The sequence below is a fragment of the Centrocercus urophasianus genome, unplaced genomic scaffold, assembly GCF_019232065.1.
Source record: "Centrocercus urophasianus isolate 14NV4802_14NV808 unplaced genomic scaffold, USGS_Curo_1.0 seq_11, whole genome shotgun sequence".
Classification (NCBI taxonomy): domain Eukaryota; kingdom Metazoa; phylum Chordata; class Aves; order Galliformes; family Phasianidae; genus Centrocercus; species Centrocercus urophasianus.
In genome coordinates, this window is record NW_024884253.1 from 62,071,064 (window position 1) to 62,086,327 (window position 15,264).

General features: G+C 36.7%; 1 protein-coding gene across 10 annotated transcripts in view; it reads left to right on the plus strand.

Annotated features, from left to right (window-relative positions):
- Window positions 1-15,264, plus strand: part of PTPN3 (protein tyrosine phosphatase non-receptor type 3) — a 177,912-nt gene that overhangs the window by 86,506 nt on the left and 76,142 nt on the right. For 8 of the 10 annotated variants that reach the window (XM_042839820.1, XM_042839823.1, XM_042839822.1 and 5 more), the window contains 3 exons: window positions 6,301-6,455; window positions 14,779-14,886; window positions 15,003-15,060. In XM_042839820.1, the coding sequence (XP_042695754.1) occupies window positions 6,301-6,455; window positions 14,779-14,886; window positions 15,003-15,060 (321 nt within the window). Of the gene's footprint in view, window positions 1-6,300; window positions 6,456-14,778; window positions 14,887-15,002; window positions 15,061-15,264 lie in introns of those variants that run through there. The other 2 variants (XM_042839818.1, XM_042839819.1) reach the window with 1 other exon arrangement.

Consider the following 15,264-nt stretch of genomic DNA (forward strand, 5'->3'; position numbering starts at 1 on the left):
GCAGTAAAAACTACTGAGAATTTGAAAGCATTGTGTTCATCCTCATCTGTATTTTACAATACTTGAATAGAATAGGGAGAAAGCTCCGCTATTACTTCAATTGCTTTTTTCCTTCTGTTCATTCTTTTTTTTTTTTTTCACCTCTGACTCATTCTAGCAGATAGTATTACTGTACTACTGCTGATCTGGTACCTAAGGTCTGACTGTGATGCTTCACATTGTGTCAAGTGATGTGTTGGATCATGCATTGCCTTAACGGCACAGTTCAGTTCTATGTTTATAAAGCAGAATTGATGAGGTTGGTTGTGTGGGCCTGAAGTTTGAAGAGTCATTGGTACAAGTTGGTTTGATCCTTTGTGAATGTGACCGATGTGTTTTGCGCAGAAGTTGAGTTAAATGATGCTTAAGAACCAGAGTACTGACATTGATGGTCAGTATTGTCTTTCCATCAGTAACGTCTTCTAGAATTTAGTTGCCTCCAGGCTATCTGATTTCAAGATAAGTTTTCAGATAAGCAGTCTTGCTGCTGGACATGCTGCAGAGAGGCTGTAGTAATTCTATATCCACCATCTTCCTCTCATGTAAAGAACTTCTAACAGGATCTACTACCTTACATTCTCCTCTTTGACTGAGTGAATGCATTGAGCTCTTCAAAAAGCTTCATATCAATAGAAATCATCCATTGCTAGCTATAAATATTTATTCTCTCTTTAGGCACTTGGTCCATCCTTACTTACTGTTTCCAGACCCTATGTTGTAGCAAATGTTGAAGCTTGTTTTTTTGGAGTTATGTCTGTTTAGCTCCTATCCAGATGTGTAAGTACCAGGCAGCAGAGCTGAGTTTAGATTTGGTGGTTTGGTGTGCTGTGTGGTCTATTTGCACTAGCTTCCACACTAGCTGTGTGGTCTATCTGCACTAGTGCAATGCCAGGATTAATGCTGAGGAATGTCTTATTTCCCACTCCTCTCCTCCACTCCACCTTTGACATTTGTGTGCAGTCTTACTAATTCTGGAGTTCAGAACAGCTGGATTTCTATCAAATATTTTGGCAATACAAGTTTACCTGAAATATGTTATAGCTGAAGGTTTAAATGAAGTCTGGGGAAGACTTGCAAAACACTTTGTAAGTCTTATGTATTAGTTCAGCACTTGCAGTGGTGTGAGAATTTTTAAAATTGCTGTGCATCTTAGGAATGATGTTTGGAGAACTTGCAGCTACTGCTTTGGAGATGTGGGTATTAACTTTAATTTCTGCTCTAAGTAAGAAGATTCTACAGCACTGGATCCTCTAATGCTTTATATCTTAATCTGGAGGTATTTTTATACCATAAGCTTCAATGTTTCTTCATCTGAAGCTTTTGTGCTTTTATATTTCATAGATGTTCTGTATTTATGGTTTAGTTGATTTTTCTCTCTAGTGAAGCAAGTTTTACCACCTGATACTAATGGCTTCCCAGATGCCTTTCTGTGTGACTTCTGAGCAAAGTTTGTCAGGCAAAATCTGTGGGAAATAACTATAGTTAAGGAGTTAGTGATAACCCGTGTGCATTGCTCAAAATGAGCTTATCTTTTTACTTTGCTTGTGGCTTTAGAAATGCCCTTTTAATTTGAGCGAAAACTTGCAAATATTACATTGTGGTTAAATATTTAGTGGGATTTTCTCATGAGACATTAGAGCTGCATTTTAAGTTAATGGTGAGACGTACTTTCATATTGGTAATGTGAAAAAGGAGAGTTGTCTCTGTAGAAGGTGCAAACAGAAACTTGTTTTCATGGATGTTTAGTTAAATTTCAGGCTTCCGTTCAGGAAAGCTGGCTTAATAATCTAACCCTCATTAAAAAGCATTGGTGATAGATGTGGCTTCAAAATGTGTAAATAATACTTCAGCGTATGGGAGGAAGAGTCAGAGTGTGGTTTATAAATTGGATTTTTAGGGTTGTTTTTTGTGATGATTATTTGGGAGGTCATTTCAGTCAGTAAACAGGGAAAGCTTTTGCATGATAAAGCCCATTTATGTTGTTTTTGTAGGGCTATAAATTGATACAAAGACATCTTAAATGTGTTACCTGTCTTTGTACTCCCAGTCATGTTTTTTTTTTTTTTTCTCCAAAATTCAGGGTGTACAACATGGAGTGGGGGTATTCATTGTTCATTGGAGGGGTGTGGAGGTTGGGTGTTGGGAAAAGGCTCTTCACTAAAGGTGGTGAGCATGAAACAGGCTCCACAGGGCAGTGGTTGTGGCACCAAATTACTGGAGCTGAAGGAGCATCTCGACCACACTTTCAGACATAAGGTTTCAGTTTTGAGTAACCCTGTGTGGAGCCAGGAGTTGAACTCCACAATCGTTTTAGGTCTCTTCCAGCTCAACACGTTCTATGATTTTATTTCATATGTTTTGAATAAAGCAACAGGTAGCCGTAAAATGTAACCCTTACTGAAATGTTGTACAGGACTTTGTAATTAAAATACTCATTTTTAGTTGAGGTCACTCAGATAATGCAAGTAATGCCCATTTCGGCCCTTCTGAACCCCGAAATGCTCATTTTCGGCCCTTCTGAACCCCAAATTGCCCATTTTTGGTTCTCCTAACCCCAAAATTGCCCATTTTGGCCTTTTTGAGCCCCAAATTGCCCATTTTTTGCCATTTTCCACCCACATTTGCGTTTCTGCCCTTCCCATTCCTCAAATTCAGTCCTCCAGAATGAGTAGTGCTAACTTTTCATAAATGACATTCCCATGCTCTGTAGTATTGGAATTTTCAGTAGACCAACACAGAACCATGAGTTTTCAGTTGTGATTCTAAAGAAAATATGAGAATGCTTAGAGGACAGCAGTCTCTTTCAGAGGAGGAAAAAAACATATGTGCATACATTGCAGGAGTAGAAATTCTCTCCATTTACATAATGGTTCTGTTGAATGAATGATGATTATTGTATTTTTCAGGAGTTTGTAGTTGTGTCATGTGATTCTACGTAGAAGGTCGAAAAGAATATAAGCGGAAAAGCTGTTCTTGATTTAATTTGTTGGTAGCAAACATGCTAACGATAGTTATGCTGAGAATTGGCTCATAAGTTTCTTTACCAATAGTTCCTAAGTGAGTTGCAAAGACATGAAAAGCCGGAATGGAAAAGGCCTCTTTAAAAAGTCGGTCTTCAATACAAAAGTGAAAGAAAACACATTATTTTCGTTCCGCTTGGCTGCAGCTTAATTCTTGGGGAAGCCACGCATAACCAAACTTGTTCAGAAATGCACTTAATGTACTTGGAAAACATTAACCTCTTTCTGTGGTTAAGTTTTTTGTTCCTGTGAGCTTATTGCAAAATTTGATTATGGGATGGAGTTCTATGTGTTTGGTTTTATACTTCAGTATGAAAACAACTTTGTTTGGGGGTTGTTTATTCTGGTGTTTTTTTTTTTGTTTTTTTGTTTTGTTTTTTTTAAATTATTACTCAACTTCCTGAATTTGACATGCTCATTTTAGTAAGAGGTATATACATGTGAAACTATTCTCTTACTGATAATAAGAGTTATCAATAAGACTATAGTTTTATTGATAATTTTCAGATGCATCTTGTTTTGTTCCCATTTTTTGGGAATTAACATCCCACAGAAGCTACAAAAGGGAAGCTAGGATTTGCATGTAATGGCTGCCCTTGGCAGCTTGGGGCTGGGTGCTGCCTGCAGGTGTTCAGAGTAGGGCTGCGCTTGTCTGTCAGCACAGGGACCCTGTCTCTGTCCCAAAGCAGCTGCATTGTTCATAGAATTGCAGAATGGCTTGGGTTGAAAGGTTCTCTGAAGGCCATATAGTTTGAACTTCCTGTTGTGGGCAGGGCTGATGCCCTGTGATGATCTGTGTATGTTGTAGGCATAGTCTGGGAGCTCCAACTGTGTTAGTGATGTCCCTTTACATCAAATTGGGGGGGGGGGAGGGGGGGGGGGGACAAAAAGGAAAAAAGGAATTCTAAATTTTCTTTTGCATGCTCTTTGCAAATCAGTCTCTCTAGAAGGTTTACTTTTCTTGTGATAAATTTCCCAGTTGGGCATCCAGCCCCAACTGTGAAGAGCTATTGTAAGAAAACAAACTAACTTTAGCCTACAGTAAGGCACCTCTCGGATTTTGTGACAAGTAGCAGTATACTGAGGAAGTGTTACTATTAGCACTTGGCCAACTTCCACTGGTTCTTGGAGACAGATTAACAGGTTTGTGGCATGGAAAAGAGTACTTCTGACTTGCTGGAGGAGAGCCATAGAAATTCTGCAGATGCATATTGCGTGTTCTCTCTAGTAGCATCCAAAAATACTATTTAATCAAAAATTAAAAATTTGTGAAAACTTTCCAAATGGAATTTTGTTCTTTTTGCAAACAGTTTTAATGTGAAATTCCAGTTATCTTTTGCTAGTATTCAACAGAAACCTAGAATTGAATTTAGGAAGTATTCTGTAGGCAGTGGAGCAGTGGCTGAATTTTGTATAGAGATTAAATAAATATGCAGGGAAGTGAGAGGGTCAGATGGGATTTTCCCAAGAGTGGGTGAGTGTGTAAGCTTGATTGAGCACAGGTATTCACAGTGCAGGCTGAGCCCTCAAGGGCAGAGCATGAGGCTGCCCTCTGCCAGCTGGCCAAGGTTTGCACCAGTCTAGAAAAAGCTGTTTCCTCATCTTGTGGCTAGCCCCAGGAAATAATTTTCTCTTACCAATCAGTGGCCTGGCAGGTAGTGACAGTGGTCTGTCACTTTCTGCAGTGAGATGTTCTTGACCTCTAGGAGTGCAAAAGGAGAAAAGACTGCAGTATAATTCATATAGTCACCTGGCTTTTTGGTAAAGGATGAACTCAGTGGTGAATAAGTAGTTGAAAATGTAACTGTTAGGAACAGTGCATTCTTAGCATTTTCATCTCTTTGGATGCCCTTGATAATTAGGTAACTGTGTGTTTTCTTTAGCAACTATTCCTTTAATAAGACCTGGGTAGAAAAAAATAAAATATTAATGTGCTATGTGTAAATGCAGATTGTATATCAAGAACAAGAATTTCAGAGTAGTAGGAGTATGTAGTGCTTTATATGAAAATCATGTTCAGAATTCATCCAGGGATCACCTCTTTTTTCCTTCCTTAAAGCAACAAAAGAATGTGTGTTTGGAAAAGAGTAAGAAGAAAATATTGTTAATGTTCCAGTGGGGGAAAAAAGGCAATGGGCTGGCTGGATGAATCAGTCTTAGCAATGTAAATATGGTTTTAGTTTAGAAAGTAGCGAACTATGAATTGATTGACCATTCACTGTTTTGCTTTTTATAGTCTTCGGTACTCTAATATTTTGCTTCTCATGGCTCTTCATGCATTTTGTGGTTTTTTGTTTTTTTTTTTGTGTTTTTTTTTTTTTGTTTTTTTTTTTTTTATATAGGGATAAGGGGAATAGGAATGATGTTTCAGAATTTTATTTTGAAAGCTTCAGTTTCTTTAGCTTTTTAAACAAATGAAAAAAATAAACTTGCTATGTTTTTAAGTTAGGCAGAGAAGAAGGGGTATATTTCAAAATAGTCCTGACCTTGCTCCTGTCTGGCTTGGCCAGCTGTCTAGGAAACGCTCGCATTATGCAAGTCTTTTTGTAGCTAGCCTCTAATAAGTGAGGTATGATTCGGTAATTGGTGTGGTAACTAACCTGGAAAACTATCCTCAGCTTCACTTGCCACCTGACTTTATATGTTCTGATGTTAATTGGTAAATTGATCTAGTGGAGAGAGGCTTGAAATGTTTACAGGCTTGACTGTGTTTATGTTAGCTCTTTTGGTGAATAGTTTATTTTTAACTATTATTATTATTATCATAAATATATATTTTGCTGTTTTGGAAACACTTGTTTTCAGAGATCGTACAAATCTTCTTGGAGATTTTTCCAAGAAAAATTTGAAAATATATTTTTGAGTTTTTCTTGGGTGTAGTTTTGTCTTCATGAATTTACGTATGGTAGGCTCTAAAATATTGACTTCCTTTTTTTGTTTGTTTTTGTTTGTTTTCAGACTAAGGCAATGGCCCAGGTCTAACTTAAGGATACATTGCAGTAATTAATATATTTAACAAAATCATAAGTAGATTTGGAGCATGGAAATCTCAGTACTTATTTATGTTCTGGTTTAGACCCTGCTGTTATTTACAATTCATTTTCTTGTAGAAGAAGCTTTTGTTACTCTTTAGCAGTTGGATTGTAATAAGGCCTTTATGTTGTTGTGTTTCTCTGAAGGCTGTTGATGAAACATAAGTGAATTGTAAGAACTGATATTTAATGTATTTTTTGTTTTATAGGTTATTCAGCAATAGTTATGAACTCCCGTTTACGAGCCTTAGGTGGGAGGATAAATAACATACGAGCATCAGAACTACCAAAAGAGAAAACTCGATCAGAGATAACCTGTAACGTTCACTTTTTGGATGGCTCAATACAAAGCTTCAAAGTCAATGTAAGTCTGGAAAACTATGTATTTGTTTTAAATCAATTAGTGTTCATTTGCAAGCTGAAGATCAAATATGGGACCCAAAGGTATGAGATTTCCACAAGATATTGAAGATGTAGCTTTGTCGTTTCAAATTCCAGATTTACTGGTTAGGAAATAGATTGATAAAGTGATGTTTTAATTTTCTCTAAAGCAACAGACTAAGGTGTCATAAAGTCTCCTTGTGACTCTGGTATCTGGTGAAAGGTCTTCTGCATGATATGGTAACAACAAAGAAACAGATATGCTGATTGCTATCAGCTGTGAATAAATAATTCGTATTTAAAGGAGACTCTTCGTTTTTTTACCAGAGTGACTTTGTTTCTGAAGTTTATCTGTTGGGTATTTATTCAAAGAAAATGAATTTTCTTGCCAAACAGGTGATTTTTTTCATTCTTATTCTAATGTTTTCATTTCAATATGCACAGAATTAGTCTAATATTTTAGTATGCATTTTATCCATTATATACTTCTATGTATTTATATCCTATATAGATACTCATACACATTTTCACATGTGTATGTGTGTGTATACATATATAAATAATGTATATGTGGGCTCTTGCACAAATACAGACATTGTTATATAAATATAATGTGAAGTATCTAACGCTCAGGAGTAAGATAGTAAGGGGCAAACATATAAGAGAAAGGGCAGTATGTGAATAGCAAAGTTTCATTATTTCCAGCATGTCAGTTTTGAATAGATCTAGCCTAAATGCCCCCTCATGCACAAGGACCTTTGAAAAAAGAGGAATTAAAACTTTTCGAAATCCCTGCATAGTAGTATATTCTTCCCAGAGAGCAAATGTTTACACAGCTTTAGACTTAGCATTTAGTCTGAAATCTAACACTGCACACCTGAATTTGTGCTTCTCATTTCATCCTTCGAGCAGCAAGTTCTAACAATCATCAAAACCTTTACAAAACTCAGGGTTCAGCTGATGCATCTCCCTGCCTTGAAGGTACCCTCAGGGTGTCTCTGCTGATTATCTCCTTGATCCAAGGATCAGAAGGGACTCCTTCACTGCAGCTATAATGCTGAACTGCCCTGAAGTAGTACAAGACCCTTTGTTTAAAAGAAGTGAGGGGCTTGGCTATCCAGGTAAATTGTCTTAATACAAGGACCAGTTTCAGGAAGATTGATGTCCTTGGAACACTGAGCTATCATATTGATACTGGGGGAGCCCTTGTCCTTCCAGATTCCTTAAACTCGAGGTCTGCCTCAGGGCAGACTTTGCCACTTTCTGATTGGGTCTATTTCTGAAAAGGATTAGAAGCAAGCTGCTGAAAATTCAGATTTGACTTCTGCTTACATTAACAGAAAAATTCAGCTTCCTAGACTTTGTGTGCATGCATCTGTTTTCATGCATGGCCAAGACCATTTGTTTTTATGTCTGTGAACAGAGAACTTCAGTCGATCAGTGGAAAACAAATGCTGGCATTTTTTCAGGGCTAGTTTGTGGGCTAAGGGTACTTGACTGATTTACGATTTTCATGCGATAGCCTGGGTGGAAATAAAGGCTCCTCTGATTCTAATGGCATGCAGCAGTTATCTGAACACAGAATTCTTACAGCAAGAAAATTTATTTACCAGGTGTAGGAATGTTATAGAGAAAAATGGAAATAAATAAATAAATAAATAAAGAGTACAAGTGGCACAAAAGAAATTTTATTTGAGTTTAGGCAAATGTATTTTCCTAGATGGTACTTTCTAATGTGTGATTGTCACTGCACAGATGCTTAGTACTGACGAATTTGAAGAGAGTTTAAATTTAATACAGAGATAATGGACTAAATAGTCTCAACCTATTGACATGCTGAAGAGAGGAACTATTTTGAACTAATATTGATGTCTTTAAAATGATGGTACAATACTCAAGAAATCACCAAATGTTTAACCTTCTGGAGAACAGAGGGAAATGGGACTTTCTCTTCATTCCATAGCAGCTGGATCATTCTGCTGTCACTGTAGTTCAATTTCCTTACTTTGTTGGCAAACTGTATAGGTTTTGAAGACTTTTAAAACGGTGACTGTAGTCATCTCTTTCATTCTCCTACGTGGAACTTTTTTTCCAAGTGATTGTATCTGTAGTAATCTGAACAAAAGCTAACCATCCTAAAATGGAGCAGTGGAAGTAGGAAGATGATTTTTACTTGTGAAAATAACACAAGGGACTTCCTGTCTTCTGAAAGATCCCAATTTCGCTGCTAAATTTATTTCTGTGAATTTCTTCTTTTTAAGCTTGTATACTAAAGAGTGCTGTTTGGCAGGTGAAAAGGGAGATTTAATTTCAAGGGAACAGTGTCTTTTTTTTTTTTCTTCTGAATTTTGACTTGAGCATGATAGTGGAAGTAGCCTTTTTTTGCTATTGTTCACTGTTTTCATGTTAAATAACTTACAGTTTTGACGAATACAAAATTTATATTGATGATCTCACAAAGAGTTAATTAGTATCACTTGTGGTACCTGCTGTTCTCTAGATCATTGTTATCAAGAAAATTTGCACTAGAGTACAAAGAGACACACTGCTTCTTTGTTTGCTGTTCAAATAGAGATGTATGTTAACCTTACCAGCTCGAAGTGGCCTGTCTTGTCTTTCCTATGTCAAGTATTTCACTGTTTAGATGGAAAATGTCCAATGTCCATCCAAAGAATGGAATGTGTATGTAGCCAAAACGTCTTAACATTAAAAAAACAAACAAACAACAACAACAACAACAACAACAACAAAAAACAAAAAAAAAAACAACCAAAAAAAAAACCATTCAAGACCAAGACATGACTGTACTTGGCATGGAATGTTGTAGTTAATTTTATTCAAGTTTTTTGGAAGCCTTCTAATATATGTTAGGTGTCTGAATTCTGTGGTAAGGTGAATTTATTTGTCTCTGAAGTAAACTCTGCCTTCCACATGGGGAAGATAATATCAGTCTAATATATACAGAATGTGCCTATGTACCATGTTTAGGTATGTTTAATAGGTGTATATTGAGCAGTAATGCATATTTATTTGCAACTTTTGATATAAACATATAAGAATTTTCCATTATTGATCTTCTTTGACTCATTTACCAAGAATGACTACTTGGGATGTATACATCTCAATTTCCAGCTAACTGAACTTTGGGAAACCTAAAACTTAATGTCAGATAATTTCTATATTGCATTATCTTTCTGAAGCACAGTCAGCATTTGTCTTTAGTACCTGTGTTTTGGTGGTTTTTTTTTGTTTTTTTTTGTTTTTTTTTTGCTTTTAAATTACTTGGCTTCCTTCTATAAATAGTCTTTCCTTTGAAAAATAAAAGGATTTGGCTGTAATAATGAAGAGTTATATGAATGTTTTTGTGTATTTTTTCCATGCCATCTCAATCAAACTCCTTCAATTGTTTGAAAAGGAATATGCTTGTTATGGTTAGCACCAACAATTAGTATTGGTATGTGTAAAACAATGAGCAGTGGTTTTCTTAAAGGTTTGTTTTAATTGTGGGTATGCATTATGACTTTAAACTGCTCACAGCAAAATGGGATAATAAAGTGTCATCTTCATCGCAAAGTGTTCCTGCCGGATGATGTTGGATAATACAGGAGAGGTTGGTGCTAATCTGCATCTCTCTGTTGAAAACTGCTGTATGAAATTTCAGACTGGCAACAAATATTTAGTTGTATATTGAGACAGATCAGGGTTCTCTATGATTGGAAAGCAGTAAGGGCATGAAACCTGATGATGACTTTGAAGAGAGCAAGAAAGTGATCTGGCCTACTGCAGGCTTATTAGTCTGATCCCTTCCTGGGGCCTGACTTCATAATAAACGCTGGAGGAAAGAATTGTTGTAGAGGAGGATTTTCCAAAGTTAGATCTGGAGTGACTAACCTCATATATGTATTTAGACATGTATTGTTTTTAGACACAGGAAATGCAGTGGGTCAGTGTTCATTAGGCTTAGATAACTATTTTGTGTGACTTTGTATAGGATAACTGAGCTGTAGTATGTAGAATCTAGCAGATTTGCAGGATGGGCAGGGAATTGACTCAAGGTGCCAGTTGTTCCTGCTGAAAAAAGATAACAGAACTGGGCATTACTGGCAGAGTTCCTGAGTGGCAAATTTCATTAACACGATATTCAATTTTTTTAGTAAATAAAAAAGTGTAAGGTCTGAGGCATCATTATTAATAAAAAAGGTACAGGGGTATGATGTTGCAGATGGATTGCCGCAAACGGGAAAATCAATGCTTTGAACTAAAAGCTTTAGGTAGTATTGCTGTGGGTGGTTGAATAGAGGAGGAAGTCACTGGTGGCTTGATCTACTAGTATTGTGGCTGTGAATAAGGCGAGTGCTACTGTACATCAGACAGGAATTTTGAGCCACTGTTAAGGATGTATTAGCAGTGTTAGTCTTGGCACTGGGGCCAGACTCTGTGGAAAGTCACGTGCACAATCACAAGCAGACAAGAGGCAAGTTCCAACTTGGACAGGCATGGAAGGAACAGCTCTTGTGAAGGAGGACAAGGATATGTGTTGCACTGTCCAGTTAAGGTGCTGCTTTGTGCCCCTTTTTAGAGTTAACAAACTGAAAGGTTTACTTGCATGTCTACCCTTCTGCTCTGAAGAACTATCAGTCTTCACTTGCATTCGGTTTACAGTTTTGAGGACCTTTGATCATACAAGCTGATGGGAAGTACTTGATATTAAAACTAATGAAGGGGTTCTTTCTCTTTAATTTCTATCAAGAAAATTTTGGGCTTGTCTAATAATTTCCTGCTGTAATTTAGGAGCTCATGTGGTAGCACAGACAGACAGTACTAAGTATAAGCTGTGACAGCTTTAAATATTAATTTTGGTGTATCCAACATAAGGTGTAAGCAATTTCAGGACAGGCTTAAATGGATCTGAATGATGTGTGGCTGTGAGGTGATTAATGCCTCTACAAATGCAAATTAATTCTATGAACACAAAACCCTTAGCACCAGAATAAGGATTGATAGATCTCAGAAAATTGAAATAAATGGAGACTTCCTTTCAGAGCAGAAACAAGAAACTATCACAAGGTGGAACTCACTAACAATACTTGTGTGGAATGTACTTAATTTCTTAGCTCATCGTAGAAAAGGAAGAGCATTATTAAGAGCTTTAACTACTCACTGTAAGAATTTGTAGGGTTAAAAACTTGGTTCTAATGTCCAGTTTAGCTGAGTGGTGTTCATGTTGCTTTGTTTCTTTCTATGGAGGATGGAAGTAAAAATAGTCTGTTATAAGCATTTGATACTTCATAGTGTTTGAGTACTTTGTATTAAGGCTGTTTGTGGAATGGATGGCAAAATTCAAAATGAGATGACATTCTTAGTCTACCTCACTTTATAGCTGGATCTGAAGCTTATTTATGTGCAAAAGAGACTGAAGATTGTGCAGCATGAGCTGTGTGAGTAATTTCTGGTTATAGAAAAATATAATATGTATACTGAAAAAATGATGCATCTGTTTCTTAAAAAAGAAAGGCTAATGTACACTTTTGCTAAGGAAAAGCAAAACAAAACTGCAGGGATTTTAACAACTGAAAAAGATATTAACAGTGGGAAATGACTTCTTAAATGTGGCATAGGTTTCTGGAGTGGGTGCTTGATCTACGCACTGTGGAGAAGAAAATCTGTGCTTTTGGTACCAGAGAGCAAGGATTGGAGTACATGAAAGTGATCTTAACTGCTTGTGAAAAGAAATGCAGAAGAGAAAGAAAAAGGAATGCTAAGCAAGTAGAGGAAACTAGCAGTGGCTGAACATCTAGGGCTGGGATTCAGAATATCGAAACAGGGAGCTTGCTTGGCTTTAGAGGGAAGGAGTAAAAAGGCTTAGAATTTTATTTATGGCAGAGAAAGAGAGATGCACCACTGAGGGAAGGTGGAGAGAGAGAGAGAGAGAGAAGATGGAGATGTCTGAATTGGATTGAAAGACCAGAAGTGTTAAAAATTATATGGGAATTGGGAGGCAGTGCTGTTGAAAAGAAAGGGTATTGGGAATGTCTGAGCTTAGAGAAAGTCAGCAGTATAATCTGCTCACCATAATCTTCTCTTCGTCTGTTGGTAGCAAAACCCCAAATTCCTAAACTCTTTTGATTGAAGTGTATGCATCATTCTAAGTAATTACTGCTTTTGGTTACAAAATAACCGTTAATTTCTCAATTAGCTCACTGTTAGAAGTATGTTCCAGAGATGCGAAGCCATGCTTCGGAGTTGTGCAGCTTCATGTGATGCCTCTTGACAGTTTTTAATGTTCTGCTTCCAAGAAAAAGAACAAGCAATGTTATCAACAAAAACCCAAAAACAATAACATAGAATTCTGGGGAGCATAACTCAGGAAATGTCCATTATTTCAGAGAATCCTGGTTGCTTTTGCTGTTTCTATTGGGAGATCTTGTGTACATGTATTGCTACTCTCTGATAAAACTCAGTCATTGTATAAGAGCCCACCTCATTGTCAGTGCTGGACAGGACTGCCTTCAAAGTGCACATCATGGCCATGTGTGATGAGGAATGCTTATTTGCATGCTTTTTGCCTGTCACTGAGATGCTGCATTTTTTATACTGAAGTCTGCTGTTTCAAGGGAAAAAAGAAATTGGTATTGATAGGTGCTTTAGTTTGGAAGGGGAAAGTAGGAGAGCCTGTCAAAGGGGAAAGGCTAGTCTCATATGTAAGAGTTAAGCATTGCCTACATTTTTCTTCTTAGAGAACTAAGCATAGCTTTTCATAGCTATTGGCTGTTATTACCTTACCTTTTGTCTGGAGTCTGGTGAAGAAATAGTGAACGAACACATCTCAGAGGAGTTGCTGGAGCTCTGCTCTGCTCTAGCAGTAGCAAGTACTGAGTAATATTCAGTACTTCCAAATAAGGTGTGTGTCTTTCACTTGAATCTTTGGTTTCCTTATTTTCTAAATAAGAAAGTTTTTTACGAGGTAAGAGGAGACTATGGACTATGTTAATATTTAAAGCACTCAGTTACAGTGCTGGTGCAGCACTGTAAAAAAAAAAAAAAGTCAAAGCAAGAAACAACAAAGTGGGGAAAAAAAACAAACAAACAAAAAAAAAAAACCAAGAAAACAGAAACAGGTAAATCTGTCTTCTGAGCAGGACGTGATTGTTGTATAATAAGTTTTAGACGAAGGGAGTTGAATGCCATATTATGTTGAGTGCTTCAGTGAGTGTTCTTACACACCGAATAAGGCCATCCACAGAGATGTGATCACTATAATGCATATGCGTTAAGTCCTTTGATATTTTTTTAAGCAAAGTACTTGTGGCATGAAAAATTTTCCACTTATGTCACTTTTGTGCACATATGCAACTTATTTCTGCTTTTAAGAATAAAATTCACAAGATCTTATGAAAAATTTTACATGCGTATAATTTTTTTTTTTTTAATAGACAAGATGCCAAGCAAACTGGCTTGGTTTGACTGCATTTGAAGCTCTGTACCTTGTTGCAATATATGTTACATGTTAGCATATTTAAGATTGCAGTCTTGTTCAGGGGGTTCTGTTTTTCTTTGTTTTCTTTAATAGCATTGATTAGTGTTTTCTTTGACGGACGCTGGTTATCAGTAGTCCACAATGCAGTGGTGTGATGATAAGCTAATTTAATTTCAGGGAAAAAAATACCATGTCTTGATGTCCCCTGGGGTTCCCTGTTTGCTCTGGTTCTTCTGGGAATACCTGACTGGACAGATGTCTAAGCAGAAAGTGTTGCGGCGTAGTGGTAGTAGTGTCAGTGGGAGTTCAGGCTGAAATCCAGGATCTAATAGTAAGAGTTACATCTTCCTCCTGCCTTTTATTCTTCATTCTGGTGTATACAAACTTTCCCTTATGAAAACTATGTGGAGATGGAAAGAGCTGCTTTTGGGATGACATCAAGAGCTGCAGCAGCCTCGTGTGGCTGTAAGCCATGATTGCAGGTTATTACTCCAGAGAAGGGTATTGCTCCTAAAAACTGATTGAGGGAGGGATGACCTGAATAAAAGTCAATTGCTGGGCTGACCTCAATGACTTGTGTTCATACCAATTCATATTGTGAGATTTGGGACACCTAATTTGTTTTGGGAGGAAAGTCTCTTTTATTTAAAAACAAAAAGAAAAATACTTTTTTTTCATAATAAAACTCTCTTGAGAAACTGGACAAATGAATTAGCTGCTATTTTTATTCACAATTGGTTTTTTTCTTAAATAAAACTTATTTAATTATTTGTGTCTTACAATGTGTAAGTGTTTCACAGTTTCACTTCTAAATGTTTCTTGTTTTCAGAAACAAGACACTGGTCAGATTTTGCTGGATATGACCTATAGTCAGTTGGGTGTGACAGAAAAGGAATATTTCGGTTTACAGCAAAATGAAACTTCAGTAGATTCACCTGTAAGTATATAAATAATAAATATGTGTGTATGTATATTTACATATGTATATATACATACACATGCATATAAAAGTAAACAGCCATTATTTGTAAATATGTTTAATCCATCTAATAGTTTTTCATTTCACAGCGATGGCTTGAACCAAACAAACCTATTAGGAAACAGTTAAAAGGTAAGACTTGGTTTTTATTTCTTGATTGTAAATGTGTAATTCAGGTTTTCTGTGTTAGATTTTCTTTTAGAGCAAGTCTTAGCTCTATCAGTCTTTTAAGCAGAACATTTTGCATTATCTTCCTGCTCCTTGGGTGTTATTAGGACCTGATGAGTCGCTAACTGTGCTGTTACAGTGTCTGCAACAGGCATCTCAGCATTACTG